Raw genomic sequence first — 27344 nt, 5'->3', positions numbered from 1 at the left:
AAACTCAGGTTTCGTTAAATATTAATAAACATTCAGTCCTTTCATATCGACGGAAACGGATGCAACAGAAGGAGAAAAACTATATAAAGAGCAAATGAAAACAATCACGAAAAGACCTTTTCAAATGCCTGCAAAAACCCAAAAACACCTGAACTTTCTGAATCAGCATAAGTACCATAATCATGATCACCAACGTATACGGTATGCGTAAACGGAGGTTTAGGTCCCATGTGTTTGAAACCAGCAATCCAACGGAAAACAGAGTCATCATCTGTTTCATTGCTTGCAGAAAATATAAAGTCAAAGTCTGCACCATAAGACTTGTAAATATCTTCTACAGCAAGACGTTTAGAAACTTTGCTGGAACGGCAAATGACGGTATCATTCTGAATTGTAGCACGGCAAGGAATATCAAAGTTATTGACCGACTCACAACATTCCTTGGCTGCCCAAGAAGCAAATTCAGAATCTTCGGCCTCTCTCAAATGCAAAGCGACACTGGCATCCTTTTCTTCCACGTAACTGCCTGCGGCACGCTCAGCATAATATCCAAAAATCTCAGTAACTGTCTTTATCCAACTGAGATCAACATTCTTGATTTCATTCTTCCATAAGGCGGCAATTTGTTGCTCAGATGGAGGTAAGGCATCCGCTGTAGGAGGGGCACGTGTGAAGCAACCATTTTCAGCAACAAGACCCAATCTGGGAACACGTTGGAAAAGTTGATCTAATTCTTGTCGACCAAGAGCACTGATAATATAGACAATATTCTTAGGATCAGCAGTCAAGTTCGTCAAAAGATTTACTGTTCTCTGTAAACCACTTGTTACACTTTGGTTTTGAGAACCCCAAGATGTGATGGTACCTTCAAGGTAAAGGAAGAGAAGACGCTTTTTAGCATTTTGGTATGGATTGAGAATAAGATCAGCGCTGAAAGTGAGCTTGTTTTTGTCATTTGCTTGTTGTTCCTTCCAAGATTCTTTGATGAGAGTACCAAAAGTAATGGCCCAAGAAGTAGCATCGTGACGAAGAATGAGGTTACACATAACCTTGCTTCTCTCCTCGCATTCACCAGGCAACATAGACAAGGCCCTGTAAAAGGCATCGGCAGTGTTGGAGTAATCCCAAGGATTTACGATAATGGCGTTCTGACCTAGAATGGAAGAGCTACCAACAAACTCACTCAAGATCAAAGGCCTATGGCGTTCGCGTTGAGCATAAATGAATTGATGGCTCGTCAAACTGATACCTTCACGCAGAGAATTGTCAATGAGGGCATCAGAGAGGATCATGAGAGCCAAGAATTGGTAGATACTGATCTTTTGTCTCAAGAGAATTACAGGGACATGACGGGAGGCGATATTGGAATAGGAAGAATTAATTCGTGTTACGATATCGGAGATTAAGGGCAAGTGGAAATTATCTTGGAGGGATTCAGGAGCGATTTGAAGGAGAATGGTGTTTTCGCGATACTGGGGGTATCTGTGCAAGAAAATTTCGAAGGAAAGAAGCTTCGAGCGAAGACCGCAAATGGGATCAAGTTTATCATGGGATAGGATGATATGCTTTCCCTTGAAGCGATCACGCAAAACGCGAATCCAATGTTGAACTTGGGAACTTTGAAGTTGCTTGTCTAGGGAAGTGGGATCGATGGAGATAGGAAGGGCGACGATTTCTATCTTTCTACCATCCAAGGATACGGTTCCATCTTTGCGAATATCAATGTTGATAAGGCGTGAACAAGTTTGGAGGAAATGATAGGCAAACTCTGGAATTTGGAAACCGAGGATATTTGCACCAAGCATGCCGTGAAGGATTTCTTGACGGGTAGCAAGACAACGGCTGACCTCAGAGGAGGGGAAAGGGATATGCAAGAAGAAACCGATATTTGCAGCAGGGATTTTTTCACGGATGATTTGAGGAACGAGTAGAAGATGATAATCATTGATCCAAACCATGTCACCTTCACGATAATTTGCAAGAATAGCATCAGCGAAATTTTGGTTGACCTTTACATAATTGGCCCAAGAATGATCTTCATACGCCTTGGATTTAGGATTGTCGGGAATTTGGTAGTGGAAGGTGGGCCAGAGAATATTTTTACAGTAGTGGTTGTAATGACCGACAAAGTCAGTGTCGGAGGGGTAGACGACGATGGAATTGTGAGAGGTTAGATAATCATCGGAGATTTTTTGCTTGACCATGTCGGGCAGAGAATCGGTGGGGACGCCGGAGGTACCGATGAAGACATGTTCACCGAATTTCCCAGTGCGGTCGGCGGCGTGGATGGCGTTGTAGAAGCTGGCGTTACCATAAGAATTGGGGAGGATACGGTAACTAATTTTTTTCCAAGCTTCAGCGTCAAAGGTCATACGGCGACCGGGATTAAGACCTGTGCCATGACCGGCGGAGAAGGAAAGGGAATGGGAGGCGCGACGAGCAAAGGATTGCATATCGCGGTCATTGGAGCTGTGTCGTTTGTAGGAAGCTAAAACGTTGGAGGGAGGAGGGGATTGATGACGGGAGGGAGGTAAAGAAAGGCCGTCCTCGTCGTTGAAAGCGAGATGGCGACGTCCTCTTGCCTTTAGCAACTTTTGAAGGTTACCGAGGGAGTCATCTAGTTTTGGGCTACCGGTACCAGAAGGGACAGAGGGGGTACCAGCCTGGCTACGGATGCCGGGCATAGAAGCGGTGGAAGCATGAAGGGAAGAAGGTCTGGAAGAAGACTCGACTTCTTCAGGGAGATCCGAGAGGACGGTAGCGCTTTCATTGTCATCATCATCATCGGTAGAAGCCGAATCAGAGCGATACAGGGGATAATGATGGTCATCGGTAGAGTAGTAGTCGTTGTCACCGTTGGTTTCCTCATCGTCTTCTTCGGAGAGGATGGCATTTTCATCGATGGGAGCGTCCTCGATCCAATCCTTGGAATCTTCGCGCTGAAGAAAACGCGAGCCGATTGCATCTCTGGGCACGGTATCGAAGGAAAAGCCTACCGTGGAAGGTAGGAATAAATTAGCAATGAGAATACGTCCCATGTAAAGAAATAGAAAAAGAAAAAGAAATCAAGAGTAGAATCCAATACAATCACGAAAGATGTGTGGGAAAAAAAAAAGAAAAAGAAAAAGGAAAAGGAGAAATCAACTACAGAGCAGAGCAGAAACGAGACGGAGAAAAAAAGTGTTTGGCAGACGACAAAACACAAAAGTAGCTAGAAATAATAGGGACGAGGAGGATTGGTGGATGAGGTCATGTATTGTTCTAGAAAGTTTCATAGTAATATTCTAGAGGGTGTATTAGAATGGAAGGAGAGGGAGGAGGAAAAGAAAACAGTAGAATAGAAGGAAGAGAAGGAAGAGAAGGAAGAGAAGGAAGAGAAGGGAGAGGAAAGATGGTGGTTTCAATCGTTGTTTCAAAAGAGGTTTCTGATGATAAACAATAGAAAACAAAAGGAATCTTCTTATACTCTCCTATACTCTCCTACACTCTTCTACACTCTTCTACACTCTTCTCTTCCTCCCTCCTCTCTTCTACTGTTTTCTTTTCCTCCTCCCTCTCCTTCCATTCTTTCCTCTTCCGTCCCTCACCTCACCTCACCTCACCTCACCTCTCCTCTTTCTCCTCTTTTTCCTCTCATGCGACATCCCACTTTAGGTTCGATTTCCCCTCTGCTACAAGGGATCCTCTTCTCTGGATGGCCCGGTAAACTTCTCGAAAAAGCCGCACCGACATCGGGAAGGTAAACCTTGTTCGATAGACATTTCCTTAATTGCGTCATCCCGGTTCCTATCAAACTATCTCGCAGTCTTGGAAACTTTCAGTGACAAATCTCCAAGCGGGGTCTCATTTCCTTTTCCTTCAAGAAGGTTCTGAGGTCCTTTGTTTTGATGGTGTCATTATGATGTCATCCAAACTTATGTTTCCGTTGATCCTTGTTGTTTTGTCGTTTGGATTTGCATGACGATCTTCTTCTTGGAATCGAAGGAAGAAGGAAGGAGGAGTGACATTGTCTCATAAGCATGTGGATCGTATGTAATGGAACACGCACATACAACATAACATACTCCATAACGAACGAAGCCGGATGGAAACGACGTTACGAGGGATTTCGTCAGATGGTTGATTTCATAGAGATGTTTCCATGTATGTGGTAAAGGCTTCATAGAAAACATAGAAAAAAAAAAAGTTATATATAGAGCACGTTTCTTGTGCTTTATATTCGTTCAACAGATTCTTTACGAATTTTTAAACGATTTACGAGTGTTTTTATTTTCTTGCGACCTCTTTTTGTCCTTATATATTCTCTATAATCCATAACTTGTATTTATATAAAAGAATTGCTTCTTGATTAATAAATAGAAATAAAGAAGCGAACGATTTACGACCTTTTTTTTTTCTCTCGGATTTAGAATACTACTTTTTCACTCTTACACTCTTTCTCTTTTGTGCGTGTAAATATGGATCACTTCAAGGATCAAGCAGTCAAGGCCTTCAACTTTGCCAAGCACGAGGTATCTTCTCGTATTTCCGAAAGAACAAACTTTGATCATGGACCACCATTCACTTGTGCCATCTTTGGTTGTGGTGGTATCAACTTTGGCTCTGCCGAAGGCCCTTGGAACAACTCTGAAAAACTCGAATTGGTTCTTGGTCATCGTCTTAAGGTGATTGCCCTTCTTTCTCCCCACAAGACCTCTCACGAACGTGTCTTGAAGAAAAAGGCCGAAAGTCCTTATGCTACTTGTTACAACACTGTTCAAGAATTTTACTCTCCCGACGAGTACATCAAATACTTGACTGAACATCCCGGTGAACTCCCTCATGCTTTCATCATCGGAATTCCACCCGAAACCCATGGTTCCACTGCTCCAGGAGCTGACATGGAGCTTGCCCTTTTGAAACGATTCCCCAAAGCCGCTCTTTTCATCGAAAAGCCCATTTCCGCTGCTCCCGTGGAAGACGCCTTTGCCGTCGCCAAGCAAATTCCAAACGAAGCCATCATCTCCGTCGGTTACATGCTTCGTTACTTGAAGGTCGTTCAAAAGGCCAAGGATATCATTCGTGAAAAGAACCTCAAGGTTGTCAGCACCATAGCCAAGTACAACTCTGCCTATGTCCATAACTCCAAGGTGTTCTGGTGGGTCATGTCGCAATCCGGTGGCCCTGTCGTTGAGCAGGGTACTCACTTTTGCGATTTGTCTCGCTTCTTCGGTGGTGATGTCGACACTAGCACCGTTCGTGTTCAGCGTGTCAACTGGGACGACGCGCCTGGTAAGTTGTCTGCCATGCCCTTTGACGAAGAAAAGGAGGTTCCTCCTCACGAGCGTATCCCCCGTTTCACCGCTGCCGTCTGGAAGTACAAGGAAGGCGGTGTAGGTTCTTTCACCCACAACATTACCCTTCAAGGTACAAAGTACGACACTTGCATTGAAGTTCAAGCCGATGGCTACTACCTTCGCATCGTTGATCTTTATGGTGATCCCGTCCTTTACGTTCGTTCCCCTGAATCCGACAGCGAGCAAAAGTACCACTACCCTGGTGATGATCCTTACTACGCTGAATTCAAGGCCTTCTTAGAAGCTGCCGAGGGTAAGGGCCCCAAGTCCGCTATCCAATCCGACTTTATGGATGCTGTCAAGTCTTATGAGCTTACCAAGGTCATTACTGCTGCCAAGTGAGGATCTCAAAACTTTTTAGAAAAATACAGTGTGGTTGGATTGACGCATATAACTTTACGCATGTTCAATGACGACGACGACAATAGATTCTTTATGTATGCATAATCAATAGAAATATTTGATGATCGCAAGTAAAGTGAATGAGTAAAAAGGTACACCTACTCGTAGTAGCAGAGGAATAGAGTAGATAGACTATTATTTGAGAGAGTTTCCTAAGAAATCTTTTTCAAGTGATGCATGAGTCTAAATTCTTTGTACGCCAGTTGAATCCTCCTTGCTCAAGAGGTATGAAACATACGGATTAAATTAACTGAAATGTGTTTCTCTAGTCGTTTCATTTTGCGATAGTTGTACCTATTGAAAATAATTCAAGTGAAACCACACACTTTTCTGTAAACAAACGCCTGGCACGACCTGCCGAAAAGTACCATTCCTATTATATAAGAAGTAAGGATAAAATAAAAATTTATAATTCCAATTTTACCAAATCTGTTCGTTAAACTATTTTTATAGGCAATAGTTTATTTTATCCATTGATACGAGCAGTTCAGAGTGCTTTTGCTTTATAAAGAAATCCGAGTACCGATATCTGATCTAACCTCCGCACATAATTTTTTCTGGGAAAATACACCTTCAGACCGTGGATCTTTTTCGTAGTTTTTGCTTTGTAAATAAGAATTTCATAGTCTCTTTTTATTCCTATTGAAATTCGTTTGTAGATCCGGTCCATATCTTCAGAATTTCTTTTTGCACCGGCGAAAACGACTTTTCGACTTCGTGGATTGAATTCACTTTTGGATGTGTTTTCCTTAATTCTTGTTTCTTTCTCATTCTTCATTCGTTCTCCTCTCTTTTCAATTGTGTCATTGAACTAGCTGCTATATCCATTTTGGTACACAACGAGTATGCCTGTTACAATCAATATTCGTTACAAATACCTCTTACTTGTCACTTTGGCAACCATTTCTATCTTGCTGTTCCTCTATGGGCTCACACGAACCGACATGCAGACAATAAAAAACCCAACGAGTCTCAGTTCGCCCAAAATTCACGAACCTAACAACAGAAAATCGCTTTTCATGAAGGCGCCTGTGAAAAACAGCGCACAATGCGAGTCGACCATTTCGTTTCAAAAGAATGTCCTCTTTACTTTTTACAAGCATTCCTTTGAGGGTATCAGAAAGGTCGCGCTGATCGGCTTTCCCGACCATCCAAACAAGGGTGACAGTGCCATTTACGTTGCTGAGCGTGACCTTTTAGAGGGCCTTGGCATTGAAGTCGTCTACATCTGCGCGTCCCAATCTGATTATAGCACATCTGACCTCCAAGCCATTGTCCAGGAATCCTCCCCCGAAGTGTTTGCTTTTGCTTTTCATGGTGGAGGCAACTTTGGAGACATATACCCCGATCATCAACAACTTCGTGAAGACGTGATTCGCGACTTCCCCAACGGCAAGTTTATCTCTTTTCCCCAGTCAATTTGGTACAACGGGGAAGCAGCCTTGCAAGAGACAGCGAATCTCTACGCCGAGCATCCTCAAATTCAACTTGCCTTCCGTGATCGTCAAAGCTATCTCATTGGCGTCGACGGGTTTGGTAAAGACAACGAACTCCTTCTCACTCCTGATATTGTCTTTTTCATGGGCGACCTTTCCCATATTCGAGAATCAACTCCTATCAAGTCTGATGTCTTAATTCTTGCCCGCCTTGACAAGGAAGGAGGCCAGCAACACTCCTCCGAATCCTTGTATCAACAAGGTTTGACTTCCCACAATGTCACTTACTCTGTCGAGGACTGGCTCGGTTGGGACCCCGAAGAAGTTAGGAATCCAGATGCTACTTTTGATATCAAAGGCAAATCGCGCTTTCTTTCTGGTGCACAATTCTTAGCCTCTCACAAAGCCGTCATTACTGATCGTCTCCATGCACACATTCTTTCCACATTAATGGGTATCCCCCACATTGTCATCGAGGATTCAGAAATGAAAAAAATTACAAACTATCATAATACTTGGCTTCGTGGTTGTACTTCCGATGGTGTAAGTGTCATCGTCGATTCTCCCGAGAAAGCCGTCGACACTTTACTGGAATGGAAAATGCAACAGTACATTTAAATAACAGAAAAAAGCTTTTCTTCAACCTCTTGGCTCCTGTTTGTTGATGTGATATTCTTCCTTGCTATTTGTTTTGTAATTTCTTGGATGTTTTCAATTACAAATTGGTTCCGCGATGTTTTATCTATACTACTTCTCTAAAACATCTTTTTCTTTCCTATTTTTATTTTTTTTTCAATACAGAAAAACCACCTTGTCGATTTGTGATTTTCTTTTATTTTGGCCATATATTTTCTCTCTTATAAGTTATGAATGCTTCCCTTGCTGCCACCCTTTTCCTTCTCCTTTCTTAATTTTCTTTCTTTCTTCTTTTTACGTTTCTTTCTTTACAACCATATGCTCGGAACACTTGCTCATGACGCTTCCTCAATATTTATTTCATTTCTTTGTTGCAACCACACATACATTCAGTCAATGTTTGGATTCTTCCAAAATGTTTATAGTGCTCATGTTCAGTGTTTTCGATACTCTAAATATTAGAAAAACAAAAAGTCCTCTACGTAGCGGAGGTTTTATGTGCAGTTACAAAAACACCGAAACTGTATTTAAAACTACAAATATAAACAATTTAATGAATCTATCTTCTCTTCTTTTCATTTTCTACCAGCTTAGAGTTGCTTTTTAATTATGATCATGATACTTTTCCAACAATACCTTAGGCTCTACACTATAAAAAAAAGTGATCTGTTTCAATCTGACAACGTCGACGAAAATTAGTACTTTTGAATATGACAGAATTAGATTTTGAAGGGTTTAATATGTTTGAAGAGCCAGAAGGCTTTCGTCCTTCTACTCCTCCCCCCAAAACGGTTCTTCATGAGCGAAAGACTTGTCCTAGTGGGTATGTTTCCTTTTCCCGTCCTTAGTTTCATCTCTTCTTTTATTTTAAGATTTTTCATATCTAACTTTGTAAATCAGACCAAAAGAAGTTGAACTACAACTCGTAGGATCCCATTCTCTATGGGCGCACTACTTGTGGAATAGTGGTATCGTGCTATCAAATTTCATCGATGCCCATCCGGAAATTGTTCAGGGAAAGGTTGTTTTGGAGTTTGGAGCAGGTGCTGGCTTGCCCTCTGTTGTATCAGCTTTCGATGGCGCCAAACATGTTGTGTGCTCAGACTATCCAGATCTCCCTCTTATTCAAAATCTTGAACAAAATATGAAAAGATATCAAGAAATTGAAGGTAAGGCATCTGCTGTGGGTTATTTATGGGGATCCGATGTTCAAGACCTGCGAAATTATGGTGGTCTTTCACAGGGTCAATATTTTGATGTTTTACTGCTGTCAGATTTGGTATTCAACCACACTGAACAAGCAAAATTAGTCCGTTCCTGCAAAGCAGCCATGGGTGATAATAAGAATGCAATTGCTTATGTGTTTTTCACTCACCATCGCCCTCATTTCGCTAATAAGGACCTGCTTTTTTTTGATATTGCAAAAGAGCATGGGTTTGAGGTAGAAAAAATAGTAGAGGAGAAAAGGGACCCCATGTTTGAGCATGATCAGGGCGCCCGTGAAGTTCGTGCTACTGTTCATGGCTATACAATGCGTTTACTTCACGGGTAAGAGCTAAAAGATATATATGCAAGATAAGTCGAGACCTTCCGCTTTATTTAAAACTTTAGGGACTTTCCAACTGCGGATAAGGCGCTGGGCCTGGCTAATGCATATGATGCTTTTAATGAATGCCTCTTCGATAAAAGTAGCTCTGTTACATCTAAACATGATACTACAGATTTTGGGTTCCGGGTTTTATTTATTTTTATACTCTATTAAATCTTACTATATCATTACCTTTTCTTTTTTGGCCCTCGATATGAATAGAATTTGAGTTGTGAAATCTTTAGGATTTTATGCTACGGAATAGTATTTGCGTTCATTCTTGATCTTTCTATTTTATTTTTTTTTATGTAGAGTTGTTTTTAATCTTTTCATTTATTCTCCAAGACATATTGCATCGTTGGATTTCGCCATGCATTTGCACTCTACTCTGTCTTCTCAAGATACTGAACCCAAATTTCTTTAAATAGTTGATCAAACCCAAGATTGATCTTAAATTCATAATGTTGTTCATCCATTTTCGTTAATGAAGTTGTTTACGCCCAATCTTTTGCAGAATGCGTCAATGATCACTCTTCACGAAAATTCAATGAAACGCTTGGTAGCGCATACTAATGTCGTTATTCTTTTATTGTTATGCCTATAGTGCATTAAAATATATTGAAAGACTTTTTTAGTTTTCAGCCCATTTTCATATAAACTGACCATTTCTCTGGTGTTGTACATGCACCGACTCTCCCCTTATACTCTTTCCATATACTTTGTTGAAACGCTTTTGGTAAGTATAGTTTTATTATAGAAATAAGTTATTGAGAGTCGCTTTTACTTTAATTTCTCTTAAAATCCTGCAATATGTTGCAGGTACTGGAATTGTGAATGCCAACTTGATGATGATAATCATATGCGCCTTCCAGGAATCTAAGCAGTGTACTGAAGAACTTCAATTTCTACTTTTTATTCATTTATTGAATGAAAAGAGTTCCAAGTCTCAGTGACACGATGGTTACGGTGCAGGGGTCTTGAAAGTTGACATTTCTTCTCAATAATTCATTTATCTTAAGCAGTGACTTTAAATACGTTTCCTGTTTATATAGTACACTAAAATTTAAAAAACATTTTATTAACCAGCCATGCTTTAGTAGCGGAAACAAAGTCAGGATCTTGACAGAATGGGACTAACTATTATATGCTATGCTATTTGGGTAGCAGTTTCTTCTTTGTTTATTGTTTCAGCGTTCCAGCTAGAAGTTCATAAATTTCTCTCCAAGCTGATCCCTAAATTCTACCCGGGTGTTTCAAAGTACAATGTTGCTTCTCTATCAGCATTTGTTTCTGAAAAGTCATTGGAATTTGCTAGTGTCAAGTTCCTGATCATGCTTTTTGCAGACAAGTTAGGAGCTTCTTCTTCTTCTGTCTATGGTAAAGTATTTTTTCTGGACATGTTTGGCTTAGGCTCCTTGCTTTCTTTGATTGTTGCAAATGTTATCGGAGCTTATCATCTAGACGATGTAAACGAAAAACTTTTCTCTTCTAGTACAGTTTCCAGTAAAAGTGGTTTTATGTTGACAAAGCATATTGGTCGACTTTCAGTGAATGTTGCTTCTGGATCCATCCTGCGGTATCCTTATATTTCATACCTTCCAAATTGGCTGCTAGCTAAAAATAATGCGGAAAGATTGGTTTACAAGAGCCATCTGCTTTTGAATGTCTTCTCTCCAGATGACAAATCTAAAAATCATCCCGTAGTATTATGGGCTTGTGGCCGTAACAAGGCTGAATCTGTCATTATACCGTACCTTGCCTCTCTTGGTTTTGTTGTTGTAGTCCCCAATTATGCACAACCTCCTAGATATTCCACTTCTGAATCCGTTTTGTTTATAAAACTTTGTGTAGAATGGATTTCGGAGTGTATCCACTGCTTCCATGGTGATCCCAGTCAGTTATATGCTGTAGGTGAAGACACTGGTGCCGCAGTGGTTATGGAATGTCTCTCTAATGAGTTGCCCGCTGACACGATTCACGGTTTGTTCGCCCTTGCCCCTAGGAATAACCGGGACTTGCAGTGGTCTATTAAGCAATCTGTCCATACATTCACTTTGATTCCTGGATTTCCAGACAACAATTCTGAAGACGCTGCTAAACAAACTGACCCTACTTTACACAAAACTATGAGCCTTGCGGGCACTGTGCCTTATTTTTATAAGTTTAGTTCTCCCAGAACGCTTGCAACTGGAGATTTGATTGCTGGGTGGCTTAATCATATAAATACTTCAAAAAAGGTGAACTAATGATGCCAACTGAACGGGCTAACCAAGTAAAACGTGAAGACAGTGTAACACCACCTTCTTTATTCATTATGCTTACTTTCCTTTTTTTTTTTTTTTTTTTTTGCTTTTCTTTCCTAACACATTCCTCGCGCTTTCAAGTATGGCTCCAGAGAATTACAAACTAATGGAGAACGCTCTCAATTCTAAAGATATAGCGGAAGGCTATCTGACAGGAAATTAGCTATTAATGTACTCGGCAAGTCATATCACATTGAGAACATAGGCGATGTAGTTTCTATTATTTCGAATGTTGATTTACGGAGGTAGTATTGAATACAACGGACGGTCCGATAGATGTATCTGATAGACCTAGCTCTTTTTCGAGGATATTACTAGGTGTTGTTAGAGCAGTTTCCGGCCCAAAAATTCCTAGATTTATCGTTCCTGACTCGGAACTACTTGAAGATGATGGAATCTTTTAAAAGCCGTCTGCCTGCTTTGTCGACTAGGCTCAATGGATTTCCTCACGTGTGTTATGAATTTACTCTTTGAAAACAGCTATACGTTGAAGCATAAACTGGGAAAGAAGAAAAAAAAAAAAGTTACAACTGTGCTTATTTGGGTTACTTGGGCTACCGCTAGCCTCTGTCATGATGTGTAAAATTGCGTTTTAAAATGCTCGAAGGTTGCTTGGGTTGGTTGAACTGCTCGCGTTCAGACATATGTTAACGTACCCAGACAATTTGTCATATCCATGTAACGATTTGTCTTTTGGGTTTTGATGAAAGATACTTATAAAGTATCAATAATGTATAAATATTCGCTTTGCCTTTGTTGTGATGAATTTGTTTGTTTTTAAGTTTTCTTTTTCATCTCGTTTTTCTTGTAAAAGAATTCAGTGGAAATAGATTGAAATATATTCTCTTTATGTATATTATTGATAGTTTAGTTCCTCAAGCTCATTTCGTAGTAAATGTTCAAGATGCAAAAGCATGTACTTGTATGTGAACCTCAATGTTCCCTTTGTAAATTCATGTTCATGCCATAAACCGAAGAAAACGAATGAATTTTGAGAATTTAACTAAAGAAATAAAAGAAAAGCTTGAAAAAAGCCTCGTGAAAAGCGAAAATAATGTATCCATAGAAGAGAATTGGTAAATAGCTTGGCTAGTACTTCGCAATACTAATCTTATATAAAGGATCATTAACAATATTCTTAATCTATTTGAAGAATACCCTTCAGGCATTACATGGGCTATCTTACTGAATGAGCTTGAGCTAACGGTATGTACAAGTCTTGAAAATTTAGTACTAATTTGCTAGTAGTGCACCGAGCGATTGTATCATGAAGATCGTAAGTATTCTAAGAGTGGATGTTAAAAACAAGGGACTTTTGTCTAACCCTTTTTGCTTTTTAGGATTTTCAACTCTGGAGTCTGTCAAAGACTCTGAATTTGACGTCCAGTTCGAAAATAGTTTTGAGCTAGAGTGCGCTGATTATTATTATCATCCTCTTCCTACTTTACAATTAAAGGACAGAAGGAAAAATACCTGCGATTTGATGTTGCACTCGTCCTACTACTTGCTATTTCATAGTCCATTTGATATACTGAAACGCGTATGCAAAAAAAGAATCAGCACGCAATAATTGAGAGCTAACTTGAAATTAATTCAGTCTATTGTTCGGTTTTCGAGGGCAAACTTACACCCAAAATGGTTTTTGAGGAGAAAACTGCAATTCTTACCTACGACTTATTTCCTACCCACCCTTGGTACTGATCCATTTTTTTCATTGATGCAAACAGTATTAGAATTAAAGGATCATGGGGTTTTCTTGATTTTGGACATAAGTCTAGCCGAACAAAATGGAGATGAAGTACGATCGGTTTTTCTTCGACCAGTCGACAAAGTTTTTGGAACAAAAGAAGAGTTACTTACTGATTCTTCGGATCAGCTTACCTTAGAGTTTAGGGGAAATTTTGTCGATTTTCCTAACTTGTTGGATTGTGGGCAGTATTTCATCCTGCCGTATTGGAATACATTTTGGGAAAAGACAACGCAGTGGCAGGAAGGAATGATTGCAATTATGTCTTCCATAGAGGAACCTGAACAAGATGACACTGATGAGCACGTTTGGATAACTGGTCGTGTTGTATCAGTTTACCCTGGCCTCATAAGTCTTGATTGTTCAAATGGACCCAAGGAAATTAAGCTATCTACAGAAAAATTTGTTCAAAACATCGTACCTGGGGAGCAGATAGTCGCAACTTTGTTAAAACGGGATTCCAATTGCAAAGAAAAATACACGGTTTCTTTGGACTCAAATCTCATATCAAGTAAGGTTAGGAAAGAAGAGCAAAGTGTACTAACCATTCACAGTATCGCAGCTAAATTGTCCATTAAATTCAAGTTGTTTAAGGAATGATTTGAAAAGTCTAAAAAACTTACGTCCACATACTCAAGGTCATATCAAAGTTTTACCTCTGCAGCTCGATGTCTTTTCTATGCCTTCGCCGTCTGTAGAATCAACAAGCAATAAGCGCGATTTATCTTTTCGGATACTCGTGATGGACCAGTTTAATGACAAGATTTCGGCCTCTTTACATCCAAGAGCTACGGAATACCAACAGACGGATATTTCTGGCTTTTTGGAATATAATGAAAAAGATAATAATGGCCAGCATATTCAAACAATCAACCTTGCGGATGTATATCCTTCACAAGTTTGGTGCGATATGTACATGAATCATGAAAATACGATTAGTATACAGAAACTTTCATTTGTGTAATGACTCTACAACTGTACAACTATCTCTAAAGGGTGAATTATTGAAGCATAATAGAAAAACGGCAGGAAATAGATATTCATTAATGAAAGACTCGAATAATTAGTAATAAACAAAAGTATAAATGACAGAAAAATAATCGGTGTCTATTAGTAGGATAGAAAACAATTTGGAAAGGCACATTAAATATGGACTTACAGGTACCATCATATCCAAAGAAAACTATCTGAATGGAGAATGACCCATCGCAAAAAAGTTAGGAAAGAGGAAGGTAAACCCTCTACTTTCCATCTTCGGACTGTAGTTTCAGCAGTTTTTGATTACCATTTATGTGAGGTTCTTGTTCCAGCAGATGGTTACTAGAGATCATCGCAGGTATTGCGCTCGTGGCATAAGTAGGCAGGTTCTGAGAGTGCTTTGCCCGAAAAAGACTGAAGGCATAGTTTGAAGCAATCAAGCTTCCAAAAACAAGTAGTAAGGAAAAAATCATGGTCTTATAGGATATATGGTTCACAAAAGTATCTATAATTTCGGCCAATATTTTGGCTACTAGTCTTGTATTGCTTGTTTTTCTCAGAATACAAACCCGTAAATCATCGCATACCTTACTGATTGCTGAGCTTGGACTATCACAGTCGTATTTTCTATAGTGTCTCTGACATTCCATTGCTTTATATGCAAGGAGCGATCGTTCTGTACTTATATTGTTTCGTATATCACCTTGCATAGTAAATACCATTGAAAACAAAAAATAAAGGACAATTGAGATTATACAGACGTTAAATAGAAGCTGCAAGTACCCGCTCACTACAACGGGAATGTCACGATGCATATGTACCCAATTAGTAGAATGACTGGCATCTGCATGCTCTTTCCGGATGAGTTGGGAAGTATTACTGGATTTTCTTCTCAAAGGCTTTTCAGAATTTTCTTTTCCATGTATTAGCAATGGATTTTTAGGCTTTCGTAACTTCCTTTTTGACATGGTTTTCTTTAAAGGCTTTTTCTCTTCAGGAGACATAGATATATCGAAAAGTTCATTTTGATTGTCCATTGTTAATATTTGTTCGTTCGAGTTAATTTCTGTTCTCTGCCTTAATGGTATAAATCCGCCTAAATTTTCAGATCCTGCGTCTGGCATAGGAATATCTTCAGTAAATGCATCCATTTTAGACTAAAGAAGAAGTGTTAAAATCTCTTATTGTATTGAACATAAATCCCAGAAAAGAATAGATTCAATTGCCATTACATACAGATTGTCATGAATTTTCTTCCAAGTATGTAACACCCAAAGAGAAGTAGAATAAAATCCTATTCTAGGATATTACTTTCTCTAATAAACCTAAGGAACAAAAAGAATCATGTAAATTACGCAAAGGAGAATGGAAAAGAGCTTTCGCAAAAACTTGAGGATGGAGGACGAAACAAAGTCTACAAGATGAATACACTTCAGATAAAACGCATACTAAAGATTTGGAAACAAGTTAAAATGTGGTTTTTATTAAGAGTAGAATAGCTAATTGTGTTTGATAATCGCTATGTGTTTTGTTTGTTTGGACCCTAGCAAACAAACGCAAAAAAAATCAGATGGATGTTTTCCTAAACAATTCGAAAAGATATCCATGGAAAAGGATGGAATACATTATCTTTGTAAGGAACAATTGGTTTTGCTTGAGCTTCAAAATGCACACGATACTTCCTAAATAGTATGCAGAATCAGATGTCGATATGAACCTTTGTTTATGATTGAATAAACAAACAAATCGTCAGCTTAAGGTTTCCAGAGACGGAAGTTCCGTTAATAGATTCCAAATGTAAACAATGACTGTTTACATATACAACATAACATTATATACAAAGCTGAACTGACAACTGAAAAAGGAACCCACTAAGATGCTTTTATTACAAGTATTTCGATCCGTTTCATTGCTGCTTTACTTGCTGATACTACCGCGCAGAACTCTTTGCGGCAAAGGGGATTTTTGGAGAACCAAAGTAGAGATTGAAGAGGGCGAAAGAGCTAATGAGGAAAACAAGTACCGTCTTTCTGCTTTCTGGTCTCTAGTTACCAAAATGGAAGACCGTTCTCTCACTGGTTTGGATGGTCGATACATTGTTTTGGACGATGATAAACTATACTTGGCACCTCTATCAAAAACGTCTGAAAAGATGGTATTCAGATTCAATTTGCACCATCGTGGATATCTCGAACTTAAGAGGTAAGAACAAGGAATTCCATTTGACTGGATCGGGTGGAACTAACATTATAATCTAGTGGAAAACGTGCCTACGTTCCAGAAAAATACGGGCCTCTGATGTATCATCCAGACCATTGGACAAACGGGTTTTCTATTGATGTGCAAAAAGAAAACCAAGTTTCTTCTTACACTCCATTTGTGCTACAATATCTCAGTTCTCCGTGGTTTTCTGTTTGCAAAGTGAATCCTGGTACATGGCAAGTGTTTGTAGGAAGAATGGATGAATGGAATAATGGACTCTGCTACCCAATGCAATTAATCATGAAGCGAGAAGATACATGGTTACGCTTCAATTTCAGTCACCGCAAAAATCCGCTGGATTGGACCCTCGTTCAAGAATATACATATTGGCCGGACGGTTTGCCAGGGACAGGCTCCGAATCTGCGAAAGGTAACGTCTTTGGAGCGAAATTATAGGCATATAGCAAACTTTGGATCAGAAAGAAATAATGACTTAACCAAACTTTCATACTCACGTGTATTCATAAATCGAATCACGTTTACTAACAACCGCTCTACAAATGTAAAGTTTAATAAATCAAAGAAATAGTGGTACTTTATTAACATTTCTTCTAACGACATCCGTAGTAAAAACCCAAAATATAATTATTTGTACATACATACATGCCTGATCAAATTTCACGGTTAATTTTCACTTCCTGAAATTCCCCAAAAAAATCCAATTATTGTTTCCCTTTAGCCTTTTGTTTACCAGCCTTCTTTTTCCCATTAGTCGTATTTGTTTGCGCAGAACCCTGTTCGGGTTGCTTAGACGGAGAATCGGATGATCCGTTCTTTTTTGATGGCTGATTAGCAAGATTATTTTTCTTTGCTGAATCCTCCTTTTGTTTTGGTATGGCTTTTTGCTTCTGAGGAGGCTTCTCAGTAGATTTCTCAACAGGCACCTTCTTTTTAGGAGAGGCATTCTTACCCTCTCCCTGATCATTCTTAGTTGCCTTCTCCTCCTGTTTTATTTCAGTAGCCTTACCAGCATTTGTTTTGGCCTTCTTGTTAGGAGAAGCAGATGACTTAGTTTCTTCAATAGTTTTACTTGCATTTGTATTGGTCTTCTTGTTAGGAGAAGCAGCTGGCTTGGTTTCTTCAGTAGTTTTACTTGCATTTGTATTGGTCTTCTTGTTAGAAGAAGCAGCTGGCTTGGTTTCTTCAGTAGTTTTACTTGCATTTGTTTTGGCCTTCTTGTTAGGAGAAGCAGTTGTCTTGGTTTCTTCGGTAGGCTTTCTCTTAGAAGTGTCCTTTTCCTCAGTAGAAGCACGAAGTTTCATAACTTCTTCTTCCAAATTGGGGTTATTCCAAAGTGGAACCGCCATACTTTGAGTAGTCTTGACATGAATGCTTGATATACCCTTGCCACCTTTGGGGACAACCTTCTTTTCACACAAGTACTTCACGATGGATTCAATGTTATCGGCAAGTTCTTGGGAAGTATTGGAAGTATGTCCACAACGAATCATAAAGCTGCTGCAAGGAGAAGCACGGAAATAAGTAGCGTTGTAGGCAGAAACGACTTGCTTCTTCAACTGGTCAGCATTTTCAGTGCTGATATGAACAGGAATAGGAGCCTTTGTCTTGGAATAGAAGGTCTTGCCCAATACATTAGGCAACATAGAAATGACACGGTCATCAGCCAAAAAAAGATCGAACTGGTCGCGAAGCTGTCTTTTTTGTTCAAACGATTTCCATTTGGCTTTCAGTTTGTTAATTCCAATGACTCGAGTCACGACACCTGACATGCCTGCTTCACTGACCAAATCTTTATAAGTTCTTTGGGGATCCTTTACAATCAAGCAAGCCTCATAAGAGGAAGGGATGATTGAGTGTTTCAAGGGAATCTTAAAAGGTATCAGTTTTCTATTATTCGTAATGAACTTCAAGGTAGACAACTGTAACCAGACAGTAGAGGTAGTATCTTCCTCATCCTCTAACAGATTTGATTTATTCGACTCGGAATTGGCATTGTTCTCTTCACCTTTTTTCTTTTCGTAGCCCAAAAGAGCAGAGCAAACTTTTTCTGTCTATTAATGGTGTTAGTACGTCTATTCATCTAAAAAAATTTTGCCTAAAATTTTTTCTATTTCGAATCATCTTTACGGGCAAATGCCGTTTAATTAGAAACAAAATTTTAAAAACATACAGGAACTTCTTCTCCTAAAAGCTGTTGAAGAGACATTTTTCAAAAATTCACCCAAAATGCCCGAGGTTGGTGGTTTGCACAGTACAGGGCAAAGTCCTCCAGAAGGGCCTACCCGCAACCATAAGAACGGTCCAAAATTTGACACTACGAATATAATAATGAATAAAAATACCCAATTGTAATTGAAAGTATATTGTATAAATCCATAAGCTTGGATGTAACTTTCGAGTATCTTGAAAGTCAATATCAGTAAATAGACATTTGGTAAGTATGGAGATTGATAAAATAAGTATTAAATGGTCGCTGATACAATTTCAAGCTTTGGAATCAATTTGAAAACGACAGTTCTTTAGAAGCATAGTATTTAATCCATTGCATATTCTCGTTGTTCAAGATACAAATAAAACAGCCAGCAAAATTTAAATAAATATATTAAGTCTTCTTCCAAACCATAAATTTCCCCAAAAAATAAATATATGACTTGCAGATTTTGACGAATTTTTATAACCATTTAGTCCAACTTAAGGAACCTAATTATAGTATGATCAAAACCCTTCTGCCATTTCAATAAACTCTTTAGTTTCCAAAATTGAAAAACAAGATAAAAATTCTTCAAAGTCTGATTCCGAGAGTTTAACCATTTGGATATATTTTCTCAATTTCACTAATGTACGGGTTTTCCTAAGGTACCATTGATCTCTTTCGTGTTCTTCACTTATTTCTTCGGCTCGATGGATAACAGAATTTGGTATTCCAGCCATTTTAGCAACGTTTAATCCGTAACTTCTTGAAGCAATTCCAGGGACCAGCTTGTACAGAAACGATATGCTTTGAGAATTTTGATTCGTTTCTTCCAATCTCACGTACCCCATGTGGTAGCTTCGAAGTCGTTCCTTAAATTGCTTTTCCAAAACACCCAAACCAGGATAATGAGTAACAAATAGCAGGTACGGACGTACATAATAGTTCAAATAGTATAATACTGCATAGGAAATTGCTTCTCCATCAATAGTACTGGTTCCTCTTCCAAGCTCGTCGAAAATTACAAGAGATTTATCGGTAGCCTTGTTTAAAATTTCGTTGGTCTCATACATCTCAACCATGAAAGTAGACATATTTAGGAAAATATTGTCAGTAGATCCTAATCTTACAAGAATAGAATCAAATAAAGGTAAACGGGCACTCTTCGCAGGAACAAAGCACCCGCATTGTGCCATCAAAGACGTCAAAGCAAGCTGCTTCACTACTGAGGTCTTACCACCCATATTTGGTCCAGTAATAAGCAATGTTTGTATACCTTTAGCACTGAGATTGATATCATTCGGCACATACGGTCCATCGGTCAGTAATTCAATCATAGGATGCCTGCTTTCTTCCACGTAAAAGTCATGCGTTGTCAATTGAGGCCGAACATAACCAGTTTGCGAAGAAACACAAGCAAAAGAATGTAGGCAATCCAGTGAGGCAACAGCTACGGCAACCCTTCTTAGTTCATTATAGTAACCAGATATCTTTTTTAGAAAAGCCATATAAATTTCTTCACATGATATAGCTAAAGCTTCCTTATGTTGGGCCAGCTCAAGGATAAGAGCTTGTATTTCCGGAGTGTGGTAGCGTATTAAGCTTCTAGTAGCGCTTACCCTTATCCAGTCCTCCGGTATATTTTTACAGCCTCTAGATAATTCAATACAAAAAGTTATGTTTCCCCAAGAGGAATAATTCAGTTCTTGATAGTTGAGGTAATCCCGGAGTTCCTGTAGGTGCATATTTAATTCTGTCTCAACCATTAATATACCCATCTTGTGTTCACGAATTTTAAAGATTGACTGAGAATCTTCTGAAGAAGAGTCTCCAATGGAATCAAAGTCATCGACATTTTGAAACATCTCCAACTTATTGTTTTCTGCGGCTTTACCATGATTAAACGAAGCCAAAAATTGATCAACAGGATACAGTATTGTCGGCAGCTGCTTGACGAGAGAACCCAGCAAGAAGGATTGAAAAGAATCATTAGGATTGGATGAAAACGCAGTAGAGACCCTGTAAAATCCTTTTAAAATATAAAGTAATTCCGAAGGTGAACACTAATAATTAGTAAAACAAGCAATAAAATATACATATATAAAACGTACCCTTTGATAGTATATCCTTGCAAGACCCTTCTCTAAATCCGGTAGTCGGTGTAAAAGTTTGCGCAAAATCTGTGTATTCTCATTGAATCCTGTAGAGAGCTCTTCAACAGCATCTAGTCGATCATTAATCTCGTTTTCACAAAGCAAAGGAGCCTTGATCCATTGCTGTAGCAAACGCTGTCCAAATTTTGTGTACGTATGATCGAGTACCCAAAACAAGCTTCCGATCGAAGAGTGTTCAGTTTGATTGGAAAAGACTTCCAAGCCGTCTAGGGTTTGTTTACTCAAAATCATTGAAGAAAAATGACTGAACGGCTGATAAAAGTCAGACATTGTTAATATTCTTTCCAAAGAAAACTCGGTCAAATAAGAGATTGTCATTTCTAAGCAAACCATAGACAAAGTTGGCAAAGATTTTATCTTCTCTAAGTGTAAATTCACGATGGCTTGTTCATAATCATAGAAATTTGACGAAAAAAAGTTGCACACATTTTGCATAGAAATCTTCGGGGTATGCTGGTCTACATATTGAATGCAAACTTTTCTTCCGATTGATTGCTCAGATGCGACATAATGATTTAGCAAAGCAACTGATTCCGAAGAAAATTCGTCGGAAAAGAGGATCTCGCAGGGTTGAAAATGTGAAAGTCTTGTTTGCAAGTTGGTCCTTAAAATGTCATCCTCAAATTGGTCGTATATAAAAGTCCCAGATGACAGTTGGGTACATAGAAACCCGATCTGAACCTTGCCTAAGGGTGTCTTTTTAGAAACGGCATTTTCGGCAATGCATAAAATGTACTGAGAGTCTTGAAGAGACCCGTTTAATCGCTTATCATACCGAGAAGTACTTTCGCGAATGAGGGTGCCCTTGGTATACATGCCGACCACATCACGCTCAAAAAGCGTGTTTCGAGTATTACCAGTTGATTTAAAAGCTGCTGTTTCAGTCTGCTTTGCTATGGCAACTTTAAGGCCAGCATTGATTAAGCGCTCCAAATGAAAATCAATACGATAAGAAGGGACACTGGCATTTAGAAAATTATGCTCATAGTAGCAACCAATGCCAAGCGCTTTTGACACGACTTTTGCATCTTCGCCGAAGAATCGATATTTGTAACCTACCTCGATAGCCAAGATACAATCTTTATATTTCTTTCTCAACTCTATATATTGACGTTCCAATGGTGTGTATACATCCTTTTCCTTGGGCTCCAAAGAGCTTCTGTTTCGAGAGCGTTTTTTAGTCGTTTTTGTAAAGGAGCCATTACTATCTTCTTGTTCCTGGATGTTACGTTTCTGCAGTTTTATCAAAGGTACTTCTTCGTCTATGTCATCGTCCTCTCCACCCTTAGAAGCGTTGACTACATTTGGGTGAATTTCTGCTAAGCTTTCATCTTCTGATGAAGAATTCTCATTAGCAATGATGCTTTCCCAATCAATTCTGGGTTTTGAGGAAAGAGATCCATCTTCATGTAGACTGTTGGAGTCTTGGCATTTCATTCCTTTTCAATGGCAAGCGAGAAAATAATTAAAGAGTAAAAAATGCTATGAATCGAAGTTTTAGGTGTCATACAACGGTAAAGAGTGTTTCAAATCAAGACATTCGCAAAAATGCACCGTTTTTGATGACAGAAAGTATATACGAAACAGAGGAATTTATTTGAAAATGTTCTTAATTTTGAAACCGCCTTTAATCCTCATTCCGCCAGGGGATAGCGAATTAATTCGTTTTGCCTCTGGGATGAGTTGCACTTTCCATCTACCAACACCAACAAGGAGGGCAAGAATATGTCATTTTACGACGAAATTGAGTTGGAAGATTTTACTTTTGGTAAGTTGGATGGTTTAGAAATGCGATTGACGGGCCTTGACTAACAAGTTAGACGCTGATTTCAATTTGTATACTTTTCCTTGTCCATGTGGAGATCGCTTCGAAATCAGCTTGGTAAGCTTTTTGATACAATTTAAAGAAAGCAAACTCACTAATGGTTAGGATGATCTTCGTTCAGGAGAAGACGTTGCTCGTTGTCCCAGCTGTAGCTTGATTGTTCGCGTTGTTTACGATGAGGACGAGTTTCTTGAAGTAGAAGAAGATGAAAATGCATCTGCTCCTGTCATCATTGCTGCTTAAATGGAATTCAATTGAATTTTATTTTACTATTTATGCAAATTTTCATTGATTACGGGTTTATGATTGAGAAGTCTTGCTTTAGGGAAATAACTTTCTGGTTTTCCTTTGCCACTTTAGAAAGCAAACAAGAGGAGAATATCTTTTTTGTATAGTGGATAGAAACAAGCATGGATTATCGGTTCGTAAAAAGGATATCCTATAGAACGGGTGAACACTATAACGGGGGTTATATTTTGAGAAATAAAAACTTCGATTTCACTGGTAATTTAGCCAGTCTAACCACGTTTAACAATCATTGATTCTCTTCCTTTGTTAGCGTGAGTCTTGGAAACGTTAACGATATACTTGGGATGCCTTGGCATATACAAATATGGTTTTTTGGTCTTTACTTACGTTTCGTGGAGTTATAGCTACGAAGTTGTCGATTTGCTTTCAATCTTGCTAGGTTTTGTATAATAAATTATTATTTTTTGTTTCTTTATTCATTCTTTCCTTCTTTTCCGCTTCAGCATAGCAACATTGTCATGATATCCATCGTCGATCTTGAGAAGCGCCTCTGCAATTTGAATTTAGAAAACTAAAGAACAATGTATGTTTAACGATCGCAACCATCTATCACTAAAGCCGTTACCGTAGCGGAACGCTAACGTAAAGCACAGAAACTGGACCCCAAAAAACAGTCACAGTTTCGTATATTAAAATAAGCAATGTGCTAAATGTTTCACCACCACCAACATGCGTGATAAGTGGAGAAAGAAACGTGTGAGACGTCTGAAACGTAGAAGAAGAAAAATGAGGGCTAGATCGTAAGTGATTTTAAACATATAATATTTGATAATCGAGTTCATTGGCTAACTTGAGGTGTAGTAAATAATCGGATCGCTCTACTGACTCCGTGATGTCAAAAGATTAAAAACATTGTGTATCAAAGCTGAACATTGCCGTGAAGAACACAATGATGTCTTTTAGCTTCTCAATAAATTTTTTTCATGATTTAACATTGTACTTGATGGAGCCACGTAACGTAGAAACAGTGTAGCATGTCACGATGTAGATGAAAATGGCTTAGGCAGGTTGTAGGAGCAGCTCAAAGTTCAAAGTCGTGTAGGTGAATGATGTTATGCATGAATTTCCAGTCATTGTCAATCGGAGACTTTGATCCTCTATGCAACGAAATGTAAGTTTTTCTGCGACTAGTATACAAGTGTCTATTAACATTTTGCTACACAAGTCCTCAACTACGGTTGTATGGTGTAGCGGCTAGCACATGAGATTTTGATTCTCGAGATCTGGGTTCGACTCCCAGTACGACCTACCATAAAACAATTCAGCATTGCTGGTGCAACATTTTTTACCTTTTATTTTATTTATGATACAAAGCTTTCTTTTGGCTTTCTTCAAGATAGTTATGATGGCAATCATCTTATAATTTTAAATGAATCACATCCACCTATAGATAGACTTAAACTTTTTGGTAATCAAGAGCAGTTCCATGTTCTAGTGGTATGATTTCTGCTTCACACGCAGAAGGTCCCGGGTTCGATCCCCGGTGGGACTATTTTTTTAAGTCCAATTGCTGATATGATTAAAGAAGCATATCAAAAGTATGTATACTTTTCATTTTATATTAGTACTAAACCTACGGGAGAAATACTAGGGACTGAATTGACCGATGGAGATGCACTGCCCGATTCTGTAAAATATACGACACTAGAAGCAGCCCAACAGAGTCAGAGAACTTAATGATGAAGAATATGATGACTTACCTAAGGAAATAGAAGAAGATATAAGTGAGGCATATCATGCTGTGCTTAGAGAAGGACATGAACACTTTAAACGCGGTAACCCAATTGATTATATATGCGGGTTAAACATGAACTACGGTTGTAAAAGTTAAACTAGAGATGGCCGTGAATATTTTAAGGGCAGCGGTAAGAAATGCGGCTGTTTACTGAATTTAGGGCACCTCCCTAAGATCTGTTTGACTGGCTGATCTAGCTAAATAAATTGTTCATACAACTTGCTTGATGAATTAGATCCCTGGAAGCTATTACTAATACGAACAATTAAAATTCGGCCTTTTGGGAAGCAAAATCTTTTCTACATTGACATAATAGTGTGTATGCTAACGCGTACGATTCGAACCGAATCAAAAGTACCTTTTATAATTAAGTTTTCTATATTAAACATCCCAAAAAACCACAAATACCCAAAATATAAAAGAATATTAAAAAAAAGAACGCCAACACTTTTTTAAATTCGAGCACGACTCAATTGTCGACGGACACTATCAAGTTGATCCATAGAGGCCTTCTTTTTCGATTTCGACATGCGTGAAGGAGCTTTCTTCCGGCCCATGTTGGAACCATAAGACGACAAGAAGTCGTCTAAAACATTATTAAATTGGTTGTCATGGATCAAGTCGTTAACATCTTTTTGTTCTGGATCAAGGAGCTCGCTGTCATGCTGCATGGGCACGTACTCTTCTTCGATTTTGTCGAAACGATCATCCAAGAAAGACAGTCCTTCATTGCGAAAGAGAGCAGAACTTGACATGGAACCGGAAGATTGTGCCGTCTTGGCCTTTCTTCTTGGCTTGGCCTTTTGGGTAGACACTAGCTCGGGAACTTCATCCCGTCCTTCTTCTTCTTCGTCCTCGTCAGAGAAAGTACCGTCACTGCTAGCCGCTTGTGGTTGCTTCTTATGTTCGATTTTAAACTTATCAAATTCAATCTCCCACTCTGACTTTCCAGCTGCTAGAGCAGCTTGCTCGTCGTACTCTTGCTCCTCTTCCTCTTCTGGTGGTTGTTGATAAAACTCGTCTTCAGCTACCTTTCCACTCGTAAGCAAATTGTCAAATTCAACGTCCAAATTTGCCTCTGTATCGGTGTTTTCCTCATTTTCCATATCAGAATGCTCCAACAACTCTAGCACCTCACGCAAGCGTGGGTCCATGTCTGGTTGAAATCCCGCGATGGTATCCGGCACACTTTGCTGATTTTGATAACTAGCTTCGATTTCTTCTTTGGAAGGAAGCACCTCTTCGGGCAAAACAGAAGGTTCTTCCTCTTTAATGACAATTTCATCCTTTTTCTTTTGGCCACTGCCCTTTGCAGCAGGGGCTGGAACCCATGTTGCATTTTCATTTCCCATACCACGCAAGTGCTGCATGTAATCATACTCTGTATCGTCAAAGAAAACACCATAAGCAGCGGCTTCTCCTTCATTTGAACGCACCGCGCCACCATATTCTTCATCCAAGTCTTGACGATTCAACTGGCGACCTGTTTTCTTCAGCTCCTCTGAAGGCACCAAGACACGTTCTGTTGCTTCCTCATTGTAATATTCTGGATCTCTTTGAGAACGATGGACCAAGTGAAAGGTCTGAGCCTTGCCTTTATCCACAAATTTTTTGCGTCCCTAAAACACACACGAGTTAGTATAAACTTCTTTTGAACGATCAATGAAAATTGTTGCTCTATTTCCGTTGCTAGGTCCATGAATCTTTCTCCTAATCAAAAATTTTCTTCTAGCAAGTATCGCGAACAACCAATCTTTTCCCATTCCTTACCATTCTTTCTACTACAATCAAAAAGGCGGCGACTTAACGTTCAATTCTTAATTCAGCACGAAACCAAAGGAACCAATGCTGTAGATTTTGCAAAACACCGGGTTTTTGTAAAAGTACACTTTTCCAAGCGTCCAAATTGAGTAGTAGCAATTTCCATATAGTGCAGTTGAAGTCTTTCGGTAGCCTACCTAGCGAGTTTTTACATTTGTCACAGTAATAAACATATCAGAGAAAAAATAAAAAAAATCACCTTTCAGTGTTTTTATGAGCGAATGAAGCTCAACAATTATATTTGCGAGTTCTTAATTTAGAAAATAGAGCCGTCTGGCTCTTTCGAAGCTGGTAGCAAATGTACTTGTGAAAATAGCGTTTCAACGTGTACTAAGGGAAGAGAAAACATAGTGAAATCTACCATTAGATGTCAAGGAATTTAATGAATAGTAACTTTTTGTAAATAAAAAGTTCATAAAGAAAACCAACAGCTTTCCTAAGAATCATAACTTTTCCCAATGTTTGTTTACTGTGCTGTATGTCACAACATTACTATAACAAACACGAAGAGAATATCATTATAAGGACGAATTTGCTGATTTTACACATAATGAAATGACTCACTAAACGCTTCATTGAAGCATATTGGAATTCACTATGCTGCGTGACTGTTCTTCGGCTTCGTTATTCAGCGATTACT

At 38.9% G+C, this 27344-nt stretch overlaps 13 protein-coding genes and 2 non-coding genes across 15 annotated transcripts; 10 read left to right on the top strand and 5 right to left on the bottom strand.

Moving 5' to 3' along the window:
- Positions 1-104: 104 nt before the first annotated feature.
- Positions 105-3038, bottom strand: tps3 (alpha,alpha-trehalose-phosphate synthase; the record flags this gene model as incomplete). Its single annotated transcript, XM_056179004.1, has 1 exon — positions 105-3038. One exon carries the CDS (start codon positions 3036-3038, stop codon positions 105-107), a length of 2934 nt encoding a protein of 977 aa, XP_056035015.1.
- A 1419-nt stretch (positions 3039-4457) lies between these two features.
- Positions 4458-5678, top strand: SOMG_00207 (NAD binding dehydrogenase family protein; the record flags this gene model as incomplete). Its single annotated transcript, XM_056179003.1, has 1 exon — positions 4458-5678. The coding sequence occupies one exon, from the start codon at positions 4458-4460 to the stop codon at positions 5676-5678; it is 1221 nt and encodes a 406-aa protein (XP_056036422.1).
- A 905-nt stretch (positions 5679-6583) lies between these two features.
- pvg1 (Golgi pyruvyl transferase Pvg1) lies at positions 6584-7792 on the top strand (the record flags this gene model as incomplete). Its single annotated transcript, XM_056179002.1, has 1 exon — positions 6584-7792. One exon carries the CDS (start codon positions 6584-6586, stop codon positions 7790-7792), a length of 1209 nt encoding a protein of 402 aa, XP_056035020.1.
- A 728-nt stretch (positions 7793-8520) lies between these two features.
- Positions 8521-9362, top strand: nnt1 (nicotinamide N-methyltransferase Nnt1; the record flags this gene model as incomplete). The annotated part of the gene is made up of 2 exons (XM_056179001.1): positions 8521-8633; positions 8711-9362. 2 exons carry the CDS (start codon positions 8521-8523, stop codon positions 9360-9362), a joined length of 765 nt encoding a protein of 254 aa, XP_056035021.1.
- A 1163-nt stretch (positions 9363-10525) lies between these two features.
- SOMG_00204 (ER membrane associated esterase/lipase) lies at positions 10526-11644 on the top strand (the record flags this gene model as incomplete). Its single annotated transcript, XM_056179000.1, has 1 exon — positions 10526-11644. One exon carries the CDS (start codon positions 10526-10528, stop codon positions 11642-11644), a length of 1119 nt encoding a protein of 372 aa, XP_056035022.1.
- Positions 11645-12685: 1041 nt separating this feature from the next.
- cdc24 (DNA replication protein Cdc24) lies at positions 12686-14412 on the top strand (the record flags this gene model as incomplete). The annotated part of the gene is made up of 6 exons (XM_056178999.1): positions 12686-12777; positions 12823-12907; positions 12950-12977; positions 13042-13241; positions 13299-13959; positions 14003-14412. 6 exons carry the CDS (start codon positions 12686-12688, stop codon positions 14410-14412), a joined length of 1476 nt encoding a protein of 491 aa, XP_056035016.1.
- Positions 14413-14689: 277 nt separating this feature from the next.
- brr6 (nuclear envelope protein Brr6/Brl1) lies at positions 14690-15577 on the bottom strand (the record flags this gene model as incomplete). Its single annotated transcript, XM_056178998.1, has 1 exon — positions 14690-15577. The coding sequence occupies one exon, from the start codon at positions 15575-15577 to the stop codon at positions 14690-14692; it is 888 nt and encodes a 295-aa protein (XP_056035017.1).
- A 725-nt stretch (positions 15578-16302) lies between these two features.
- Positions 16303-17084, top strand: mug130 (Schizosaccharomyces specific protein Mug130; the record flags this gene model as incomplete). The annotated part of the gene is made up of 2 exons (XM_056178997.1): positions 16303-16628; positions 16685-17084. The coding sequence occupies 2 exons, from the start codon at positions 16303-16305 to the stop codon at positions 17082-17084; spliced, it is 726 nt and encodes a 241-aa protein (XP_056035018.1).
- A 266-nt stretch (positions 17085-17350) lies between these two features.
- On the bottom strand, positions 17351-18855 carry SOMG_00200 (U3 snoRNP-associated protein Cic1/Utp30 family; the record flags this gene model as incomplete). The annotated part of the gene is made up of 2 exons (XM_056178996.1): positions 17351-18700; positions 18820-18855. The coding sequence occupies 2 exons, from the start codon at positions 18853-18855 to the stop codon at positions 17351-17353; spliced, it is 1386 nt and encodes a 461-aa protein (XP_056035019.1).
- Positions 18856-19364: 509 nt separating this feature from the next.
- msh3 (MutS protein-like protein 3) lies at positions 19365-22451 on the bottom strand (the record flags this gene model as incomplete). Its single annotated transcript, XM_056178995.1, has 2 exons — positions 19365-20903; positions 20952-22451. 2 exons carry the CDS (start codon positions 22449-22451, stop codon positions 19365-19367), a joined length of 3039 nt encoding a protein of 1012 aa, XP_056036910.1.
- A 288-nt stretch (positions 22452-22739) lies between these two features.
- dph3 (diphthamide biosynthesis protein Dph3) lies at positions 22740-23082 on the top strand (the record flags this gene model as incomplete). Its single annotated transcript, XM_056178994.1, has 3 exons — positions 22740-22782; positions 22835-22896; positions 22945-23082. 3 exons carry the CDS (start codon positions 22740-22742, stop codon positions 23080-23082), a joined length of 243 nt encoding a protein of 80 aa, XP_056035999.1.
- Positions 23083-23817: 735 nt separating this feature from the next.
- rpl4102 (60S ribosomal protein L41) lies at positions 23818-23956 on the top strand (the record flags this gene model as incomplete). The annotated part of the gene is made up of 2 exons (XM_056183896.1): positions 23818-23888; positions 23950-23956. The coding sequence occupies 2 exons, from the start codon at positions 23818-23820 to the stop codon at positions 23954-23956; spliced, it is 78 nt and encodes a 25-aa protein (XP_056036107.1).
- A 368-nt stretch (positions 23957-24324) lies between these two features.
- On the top strand, positions 24325-24396 carry SOMG_20004. Its single transcript has one exon. It is a non-coding gene; the product is annotated as a tRNA-Gln (tRNA).
- Positions 24397-24568: 172 nt separating this feature from the next.
- On the top strand, positions 24569-24640 carry SOMG_20003. The gene has a single exon. It is a non-coding gene; the product is annotated as a tRNA-Val (tRNA).
- A 695-nt stretch (positions 24641-25335) lies between these two features.
- ltv1 (ribosome biogenesis protein Ltv1) lies at positions 25336-26656 on the bottom strand (the record flags this gene model as incomplete). The annotated part of the gene is made up of 2 exons (XM_056178993.1): positions 25336-26502; positions 26654-26656. 2 exons carry the CDS (start codon positions 26654-26656, stop codon positions 25336-25338), a joined length of 1170 nt encoding a protein of 389 aa, XP_056036000.1.
- Positions 26657-27344: the final 688 nt, after the last annotated feature.

Source organism: Schizosaccharomyces osmophilus, chromosome 1, assembly GCF_027921745.1.
Source record: "Schizosaccharomyces osmophilus chromosome 1, complete sequence".
NCBI classification, from domain to species: Eukaryota; Fungi; Ascomycota; class Schizosaccharomycetes; order Schizosaccharomycetales; family Schizosaccharomycetaceae; genus Schizosaccharomyces; species Schizosaccharomyces osmophilus.
The sequence above is the reverse complement of the archived record's forward strand: the minus strand, read 5'-3'. Positions and strand labels throughout refer to the sequence as shown.